Source organism: Aulostomus chinensis, chromosome 21 (assembly GCF_037954235.1).
Source record: "Aulostomus chinensis isolate RoL2024-O1b breed Wild chromosome 21, RoL_Achi_v1.0, whole genome shotgun sequence".
In the NCBI taxonomy this organism is placed as follows: Eukaryota; Metazoa; Chordata; class Actinopteri; order Syngnathiformes; family Aulostomidae; genus Aulostomus; species Aulostomus chinensis.
In genome coordinates this window covers 9,293,051-9,302,472 of record NC_141340.1, presented here as the reverse complement: position 1 = coordinate 9,302,472, position 9,422 = coordinate 9,293,051, and the positions used below count along the sequence as shown (strand labels likewise).

The window sequence follows — 9,422 nt, the reverse complement described above, 5'->3', positions numbered from 1 at the left end:
GCCCCCCCCCCAAAAAAAGCAAAGCCACAAACAAAAACACCTTGCAGATACAGAGTACCTATGTAGTCCTATCTCACGTTCCCAGGCAATGTGCTTTGTTCTCCTATCTGCTACATGGCATTTTAAGATAAGACTAGACACCCTGCAGGAGCTCCTACAGCGCACACGCAATGAGATCTGGTACCAAGTTTATGCAAGGGAGTCTGGCTTTTTTCCATCTTCAGTGAATCACTTTTTTTGTAAAAAGCTGTAAAAAATTTAATTCTGTGGCATCACACCTAATTTTTTTTAGATACAATGAGGCCCACTCTCATTTTCTGTGAGCCACATTGTATTTTTTTTAATTTTGATTTTTATTATTGCAAAGCTTTAATCAAAGTGTTCTCCAACACAGAAGGAACTTGATGACCTGTTTTATGAAGCCGCTATAACTGACAAATGGCCCTATTTTTCACCTTAAGTCACTGCAGTCAGTTTATGTTTTATGGAAGTGTCCTTGGTGTACAATGGAAAGTTGACCTATCTTTCATCTTGAGACAAGAATGCCAGCAAATAATTCCCGTGCAGTGTGCGAAAGAGAGAATCCTAATGTGTTGCTGCTTGGGAGATTCATGGAGGGAGAGAGAGTAGGTATGTGTGTGTGTGTGTGTGTGAGAGAGAGAGAGAGAGAGAGAGAGAGAGAAGTGCTGTAAGACACCTTCAGTTTTGTGTTAGAATGATATTATAGGGCACAGTTTTTCAAGGTATTCAAAACACCAAACTGTCTTATCTCCTTTTTATGTAAAAGTCGCATCCATGGCAGCGGCTGGGATTGTCATTCTTATCAGGAACAGCTTTGCCCTTGCCAGCTTTTATGATATAGAGGCACACAAAAAAATAATTTTGGAACTCTTCTGTTACTCCAGTAAATGCAATCTTTTCACACTCCTTCATCCAGAGATTGTCGACTAATTCCTACACACACACACACTCCTGCTGTCTTGATGTTTTTACAAATAGCTTGGACCCATGAAATTGGAGCGTGAAGTGGGATCTGCTTCCCACTGAGCAGATCAGACTCCTGACAGCTGTCCACAGAGCGGTTAGTCACGGGATGCTTACACCCGTCTAGACTGATACCAGTGTGACTGGTCAGGTGTGAGAGGGCATGATAATACAGGACAGTGGGACATGGAGAAGACAGGATGTAGATTAAGATTTTGCTGCCATCTAATGGTTGGAGAGTTGAACTGCTCCCTGATTTAAACACGATGCCCCCCAACACTCTACAGTCCTGTCTCACATAATTATTAGAAATGGAGCCTCCAGAACAGACGTTCCCTGACTGTTTCCCTTGGTGGCCCACAGTTAAAACTAAAGGGTGGGTCATGGACCAAATTTAAACGAATATTTGTCTTGTAATAATGTCACTTTCTCACATCACGCATGCCAGGCACGCAGGTGTCAATCTACTGCCTGATCAAATTATGAGAAAAATAATTCTTATGCCTCCTGGATTTTTACCTTACAAAAAGACAAAATAAGAAAGAATAACAAAAATGAGCAGGAACATTGGTACATTGGCACCTAAATCCATTACCGTTCCCTAAATATGTAGTAAAAGTTTACTAGTTTACTAAAAGTTTCGTAAATGTGTCACACAGAGGAATGGATTGTTGACGAAACCCCTCAGAAAACACTTAAATCTTTAGTTGAATTTGCAGTGTTATTTGGAAGTTTCATTTTTGTTTGTCATCTGCCAACAGAAATGTCAGTTCATTGTGAACACAGAATAATTTCAGTACCTTCAGAAATGAGTAAACTGAGTCCACAAAGATGCTGAAACGTGTGGAGGGTTTTATGAAATTTAATCAACGTCCACAAGAACTTGCAAACCCTCAATAGAACTGATGTCTAATATTTGTAACATGGTGGATGAAAATTTAAATTACAAGTCATATTGAATTGGAACCAAATGTTTAACTGTGACTCATTTATATCCCATAGTTCTGCGTTTGTTTTAATAGAACTCTGATTGTGTGGATCTTCAAGCCGGTCTCATTTTTCCTCAAGCCGGCTCCACTCACTGTACCCTCCTTTGTAATGTCTCGCCCTGAGAAAAAGAAGCACAAGAAAAGAGCTTTGTCCCGTTTGTTTTTCTTCTGAAAGGTCATCCAGCGTTCATCCAATAAAAGCTGCATCTAGTTCAGCAACTCTTCAGGACATTGTGCTGAAGTGGCAGCGGGGCTTAACTCTGATAAATGATTAAATAACGAAGTCAAACATGCCAAGTGCTCCGTACAACCCATTTATCAACTTTTAGTAACATGATTGAAGTCTCGGTTTGTCTGAACTCTAACACTAAGACACAGTTACATGCATTTATTAGCTTTTAAAAACTGTCATTTGGTTTTTTTTTTAACATTCACTGTATTTTAACCTAACACACAATTTGAGTTGTATTTATTTAATGTCATTTTAAAATTGCATGCTCCTGCATGAATATTCCTATTTCCTCCTTGGTAAAGAATTTGATCAGATATCCTCTGTTTCAACTTTCCTGCGCCTCATCCTCATAATTCGTTCGTAAGGTGAAAAGCCGGTCTGACCCCAGGGCCTTGACCTGGGTCTGGGAGTGAACCTGTGCCATCTTCCATAATTCTTTCATAATCGTATATTTGTTGTTAGAACACTTTTTGATAGCAAAGTGTTGTCAAGATGCTAAGCTGTCTTTAGACTACACGAAGGGCACATTTGTGCAGGATGCTCCAGTTCGGTGTTACTGGGAGTGCCCACCATTACTGGTATGACTGTTTAAGAGGGGTGGGACTGGGATTTAAGAATGTAACCATTACTAGATTGCCTGTGGCTTTCATTGTATCATGCAATACAGGGGCTCTCTTTGAGAATCCCAGCAAATGGAGGATTATTTAAATTTCCCTTTTTGATTTTAGATGGGAGAGCATCACTTGTCTGACCTTTTTAAACATACATTTTCTCCTTTAATCTTTTAGATATCTTTTATACATTAGTTTGAATAGATTAGTAAAAGACTGGGACAATGTATATATATATTTTTAAAAACACCCTTTAAAACTAATACAAAATCTTGTTTAAAATTATTAATTGATATGCTTGTGGCTTCGATCGCTACAATTCTTATGAGAAGCATCTGAATGCAGCCTCAACCATAAAATATGAAGGTCCAAACTGAGCAAAATCCCTTAAAAAGGGGAGTAGAACATGAGAAATTTTCGAAGCTCCAGTGTTAATAATTGTCATATGATTGCAAATACACTCCAGCTTGTTGTGTACCTGCTAAATCCCAGCTGACGGGCGGTGTTGACCGCTGTCAAGCTGCGGTTGCCACTTTTGCAGTAGAACACAATATTTTGGTCATCTCTCCCTGGAAGTCTCACATCAAATTTCTCCTCAAACTGGTCAGGGTGCATTTTCAGGGACTCCTCCAGAATGTTCACTTAAAAAAAAAAAACAGAAAAAAAAAGATCATGGTTGTGAAAACTCTTGGAAAATCAGTCTTTGTACCCTTTTGTACGTGTTAACACTCACCCGGGATGTTGACAGCATCTTCAATGTGTCCGGCCTGGTATTCCTCAGATGTTCTCACGTCAAAAAGCTGAACGTCATGTTCGGACAGCAGAACCTTCAGCTGGGAGTAAGTGACCTCTGGAAACAGAGACTGAAACCACTTCACATCGCAGTGAGCCAAATTAGAGTCCGCTGTCTCTCTGTGCAGCGGTAAAAACCTAACCTCACTGTCCATGTGTTCATTCAGGTGCTGGCATTGCTAAATGTTGTCGCCTGCTTTGAGAGTTAACGCAACCTTTCCCAGGTCACAGAAAGGTCCCTCTTTTAAATGAGTATTTTATTTTTGCGTCAGCACTTTCCAAAAAGCCAAACTCCGGCACTCTCAGAAAACAATTGCTTTCCTTTATTGTGGGCAAAGAAAAGGACAATAGTTTTCTGGGAGCACCAGAGTTGTGTTCATTTTTATTCCAAACACTGAACTCAGTATAGTTTTCATACTTGGGACAACAAGGAACTGGTTAATTTTTCGAAATCTGCTGACACACAAATGTTTGCTGGGGTCCCACAGGGTTCAGCCCTCTGGCCACTGTTCTTTAACTTAGACACAATCCCTCTTGGTATTGTAGGGAATTAAAGCAGAATATCCAACAATCCATATGCTGATGACACACCCTTGTTCAATGAGTGTATGAGTGTCGATTCTGTTCATATTCCTATTTGGCAATGACTGACATAAAGAGAGCAACTAAGAAGCCTTGACATTAGCTTTTTGATTTTTTTGATTTCGAAAACAATACAATAAATACAATAAGAGGTCTGCACAGTATAGCAGTGATTAGCACCGTCCCCTCACAGCAAGAAGGTTCCGGGTTTGTGCTCCAGCACAGGATCTTTCTGTGTGGAGTCTCTATGTTCTCCCTGTTCCTGTGTGGGTTCTCTCTGGTACTCCAGCTTCCTCCCACAGTCCAAAGACATCAAGAGGGGACGAGGCTGACTGATACTCTAAATTGACTGTAGGTGTGACTGTGAGTGTGAATGGTTGTCTGTCTCTATGTGTTGGTCCTGTCATGGACTGGCAACCCGTCCAGGGTGAACCCCGCCTCTTGTCCGAAGGCTGGATAGGCTCCAGCCCCCGCCCCCCCCCCCCCCCCCGTGACCCCTAACAGGATAAGTGGTAGAAGATGGATGGATATATGAAAATACAACAACAGCAAATTATGACCAACTGACAACATTAAAACTTCATTTCTCAAAGTTACTCTGAGAAACTGGTCCACCCATAAACCTCAAGCAAGTCATATTTGCTTTGCTCTATTTGCTTCTCTTTACAAGAGCAGCAGTCCTTGGATGTACATGGGAATATAAGGTACAATTTACTAAGCAAATACTCATTACTGTATAAGACCTAACACTATTTTAAGACAGCCTGATTTTTTTAGTGTTACTCAGTAATTTCCCAGAACTTTCCTGTTTTGAATCCATGTATTACATTTATCCTTGCTCTTTCTGATTCTTTTAACGTGGTGACACGGGGGAAGTAAAAATTTACTCTGGACATGCAAATTATAAGGTTCAAGTATTTTAAAGTATTGGGAACCTAAGGAGGGCTGCGTGGTGGTGCAGTGGTCAGCACTGTGGCCTTACAGCAAGAAGGTTCCGGGTTCGAGCCCCGGCTCGGGCGCGGGATCTTTCTGTGTGGAGTTTGCATGTTCTCCCTGTTCCTGTGTGGGTTCTCTCTGGTACTCCAGCTTCCTCCCACAGTCCAAAGACATCAAGAGGGGACGAGGCTGATTGATACTCTAAATTGACTGTAGGTGTGACTGTGAGTGTGAATGGTTGTTCGTCTCTCTATGTTGGCCCTGCGATGGACTGGCGACCTGTCCAGGGTGAACCCCGCCTCTCACCCGTAGATGCTGGGATAGGCTTCAGCCCCCCCGCGACCCTTACTAGTAAGCAAATAAGCGGAAGACGACGATGGACGATGGGGAACCTAAGGAATATTCTAGACAAGATTTTTGTTTTTTAATTTTCTAAGCATTTTTCAAAATAATACACAACACTCAACATAGTAACATAGATAAACAAAGGGATCATCTTTTTATGTCAATCATCTACATGTTTCCCCACGTTTAATGCTTAAGTTGACCTATTCATTATTTTTGTTGTCTTTATTCAAATCTAGAATGGTTTAAAGGAAAGCCATGCAGGGAAAAAAAATCAATGTCAAATAGTTACTTTTACTTGCCTAAAGAAGTTGAATTAGAAGTATTTCTAATTATCATTCTTATTTTAAAAGTGGTATCTGTAAGTCTAACTGTTCTACTGGGTGCAACCTGGCTATCATTCAGCTTCAGCATCCTAGGCGGCCTTTTTCAAAGCAAACATCTCTTTCACATGAGATTATAATTCCTAGGATATTTGGCTGGCATATGTAAGTGACAACAGTAAAAGAGCTCATAGTTACCCTGGTCAGATGCTTCCTTGACAGCCATGCATAAACGTGGTGAAAGCAGGTAAAACAGCACTGTAAAAACTGGAGTGCTGCGGTGCAGACTTGTGCAGAGGGGGGCCATGGTAACCTGTTAGCCCTGGAGGGTGTTTGTCAAACATCTACCTATCTTCTATCTACAGAACTAAGAAAATGATACTTTTTTTCTTACTTTATGTCTCCTCGCCCACTGCCTCTTGCACAATGGGTGTCACCAGAGGGCGTAGACCTACTGTGTCAGCACAGCATCAACAGCATGAGCGCCGGAAAGTCTGAGAAACTTTGAGTTGATTCAAGACAAATGAGTGCTGATTTGACAACCAGTTGATAGACAACATATTCAACACCTCTGGAGTTGAGAGAGAGATTGTCAGCGCTTCTGTCTCTAAAGGTCACAGCTGTCATGAACCTTTACAAGACATAGGGGATGGAATAGGCTCCTAAAATGTCTCTTATAGTTATGAAGGTTCCTCTGACTGAAGGAGAACTTCGGTCGCTCTGCATTACAAAGGTTTTTTTGGGTATTTCCAGATAGCAGTCGGTTCTGGGCAAATTCTGGCTCTGCTCTGCGAACGATGAATGTAAATGGCAAGATTATCTGTGTCCAGGCCAGAACTGGTCCAGATGTAGAACTAGCAATAATTTGATTGTATATAAAATGTCATTTTTGGACACATTTTAGTTTGATCTAACAATCCTCATGTTAACAGCCAGACTTGGGCTGTGGAAGTGTGCATACTGGGCCAGAAGAACACAAGCATGTGAGCGAGTATCTGAGGCCGCTGAACTGCTTTGAGGGGACACGCTAATCACAACATGGAAAAACAAGCAAGGGAACGATCTTGTAGATTTTTCATAATTATATTGGTTAACGGTTTGACAAATGCAGCCTGTAATTAAATGGATTTGATGTTTACTTCATCCGTTCAATGCATAATTTCATACAGTCCAATACAGTAAAACATGTTGCTGGTCTGAATTCAGAGAATCCTTTTCGCCGCCTATCTTTGGATTCGTTATTGACGTCAGCAGGGATTGATTCAACACAAAAGCCACAAAGCACAATGTTTTCTAACTGGGTCAGGTGGCTGAATATAGAGCTGGAGCTAGTTGACTCTGTTTTCCATTGATGGATCTTGTTTACTTGATGGATGAAAAACAGGATTTCTGAAACAGCTGAGAGCGAATTTTGGATTAATCAGGTATTGCTGTTGGGTATTATTGGCAGTCCTCTCTTTGGCAGGTTTGTTCACCATAAACCTAGATTTTCTGTCTCCATCACATTTGTCTCAGTTTGTTTCCTTCATTTGGTTTCTTGTAAAAATCATGATTTACTGCCATGTCAATATCACAAATTTATATGTGGAGGAGGTCTCATTTTACACAGTGAATCACTCCTACATGCTTTTTTTCTACTGGAACATAGTTGAACCCTGCAACATCACATGACCCTAATGACTCATTTGATAAATAAGTTTAAAATACCTGAATGAAAATAACTTAATAGGGTCGCCCAGTTTGGACTCAATCCCATGATGAAAATAAATCAACCACTCTGCAAAATGATGGGCAAGTAAATTATAAGCAAGTAAAATTGATAAAGAATAACTTAGAATTTGTCATCACTCGACTATTTTTTCAGTTTTGTGTTAATTGGTGTGAAATTAGCACACCAAAAATAACCTTTCAAAATGTAATTGTTAAATGTAATGCTAATTTTGATGCATTGCATTAAACCAGGTGGGGATGAGCCTCTTTTTCTGACTCATGTGACTTTCAGTTCTTGCAACGAAACCTCAGCCCCTCCCCAGACTCATCGAAGCTGTCTGCAAGGAGGAAGACAATATCAAAATACAATTTTAACCCTCGGTCTCTGATACTCTAAAAAGCCTACAGTGTATCTATGAATATAATTGCGTATACACTCGAAAAAATATTGAAGTTGGATATTTTTTGCTGTTTAGGCACTAAATTTAATGAAAGCTGCACCCCTACACTGATGGTACAGTCCCAAAACACCGAGTCACGTGATTCAGTGAGTAATGGTAGACACATTCCCTGCTCTTAGTCAGTCGTGTACCCGGAACTCTTCTGGTTCGACCCATCGACTGCTTGTGCTGTTACACCCCTGACTTGTCAAAATGCTTTGCGGAGGGACGGGCAGTGAGATAGACGCCGACGAGGCAGTTCAGAAAATCTGTGACGAGGTGAGTGGAACGTCTTTTCGCCAAATGTTTACTTTGACCAATTTAACGGAGCCCATCCGTCTCCCGTAATTTAACACAGGTGAGGCCAGACGCCGAAATTAAAGCTGGAAAGACCTATGACGTCTTCACCGCCAAGAAATACAAGTCGCAGGTTGTAGCTGGGACCAACTTCTTCATCAAGGTAAGGGTGGCGAAGTTGGAGGAGCCCACCTCCCCTCCTCTCCTCTTTTCCAGGCACACCTCAATGTACAAAAGCTCCTCAACGACAAGACGCCCTTGTTTATGTCCCTCTTTAGAACCCGGTTCTCAATGGTGCTACCAGCACAAATAAGTTAAAGAATAAAGGGATTAATTCCTACATATGTGATAGATTAAAAAGAAGATGTTGAATCACAGCGCATGTTTACTGAGAACATCGACATCTAGTGGTAAACTGAAGTTGTCTGTATTTTTCTAACTTATAACCCCCCCCCCCCACCCACCCACAATAAGAATAATGGCAACCAGTGTGTAATAATGCGGGTTCATACATTTATTGAGATGTCAGTCATCAGGAAGTCTTTTCTTCTCTGAGTAACTAAGCAACCGTGTATGAGCAGGTTTGCTATTACAGATAATGGATTTGCCATATTCCGATTTAATTCGTGCACTCTGAAAAGCGGATCAATGCAAATTTGTCTTTTTTAAAAAAAAAAACAACAACAACCTTTTATTTTCTTGCAGGTGCACGTGGGAGGAGATGACCACGTTCACCTCAGGGTTTTCCGATCCCTCCCCCATGCAGGAGCGGCTCTGTCACTGGCTGACATGCAGCATTGCAAGAGCGACAGCGACGCAATTGAATACTTCTGAAACGGCAACGCATCTCGTCAGTACCCTAGAGCTGCACTTTTGTACAAGATGAATGAATAAATGATCATGATTGGTTCTGACCATTGCTTCTTGTCTTTGACTTGGGTGGGGGGTTAATGACCTTTAGTCGATGGGGTGCCTCTCTTTAGCTCACTGGTAGCGTGGCTTGATTTATCTGGTGGGGAACTCTATGGTCCTACACCAGTAGAAATAATCAGCATCACATTGACATATATAAAAAAAAAATGAACACTTAACCATGGTGGCACACAAGAAACCACTCCATTAATATTACTTGAATTTAAGAAAAAGTTTCTACTGAATGAAAAAGTAAAAAGTCCATTTTG

The 9,422-nt window shown here is 41.0% G+C and overlaps 2 protein-coding genes across 2 annotated transcripts; one reads left to right on the top strand and one right to left on the bottom strand.

The window, feature by feature from the left end:
• Positions 1–1,863: 1,863 nt before the first annotated feature.
• Positions 1,864–6,186, bottom strand: LOC147241595 (thiosulfate:glutathione sulfurtransferase). The gene is made up of 4 exons (XM_086190725.1): positions 5,993–6,186; positions 3,550–3,666; positions 3,295–3,457; positions 1,864–2,092 (listed from the first exon to the last, which is right to left on the bottom strand). Exons 1-4 carry the CDS (start codon positions 6,099–6,101, stop codon positions 2,038–2,040), a joined length of 444 nt encoding a protein of 147 aa, XP_086046851.1. The 5' UTR covers positions 6,102–6,186; the 3' UTR covers positions 1,864–2,037.
• Positions 6,187–8,051: 1,865 nt separating this feature from the next.
• LOC147241594 (cystatin-B-like) lies at positions 8,052–9,155 on the top strand. Its single transcript, XM_086191065.1, has 3 exons — positions 8,052–8,223; positions 8,303–8,404; positions 8,947–9,155. The coding sequence occupies exons 1-3, from the start codon at positions 8,158–8,160 to the stop codon at positions 9,073–9,075; spliced, it is 297 nt and encodes a 98-aa protein (XP_086047191.1). The 5' UTR covers positions 8,052–8,157; the 3' UTR covers positions 9,076–9,155.
• The last annotated feature ends 267 nt before the right edge of the window (positions 9,156–9,422 follow it).

Bases quoted from the DNA above. Each gene is read 5' to 3' on its own strand.
- LOC147241594 (XM_086191065.1), top strand. From the start codon at position 8,158: ATGCTTTGCGGAGGGACGGGCAGTGAGATAGACGCCGACGAGGCAGTT. The intron at 8,224-8,302 runs GTGAGTGGAACG...AATTTAACACAG, and splicing joins TTCAGAAAATCTGTGACGAG to GTGAGGCCAGACGCCGAAAT. The intron at 8,405-8,946 runs GTAAGGGTGGCG...ATTTTCTTGCAG, and splicing joins GGACCAACTTCTTCATCAAG to GTGCACGTGGGAGGAGATGA.
- LOC147241595 (XM_086190725.1), bottom strand. From the start codon at position 6,101: ATGGCCCCCCTCTGCACAAGTCTGCACCGCAGCACTCCAGTTTTTACA. The intron at 3,458-3,549 runs GTGAGTGTTAAC...TTTTTTTTTAAG, and splicing joins AGATGCTGTCAACATCCCGG to TGAACATTCTGGAGGAGTCC. The intron at 2,093-3,294 runs GTACACAACAAG...TCTTTTTCTCAG, and splicing joins CGTCAGCTGGGATTTAGCAG to GGCGAGACATTACAAAGGAG.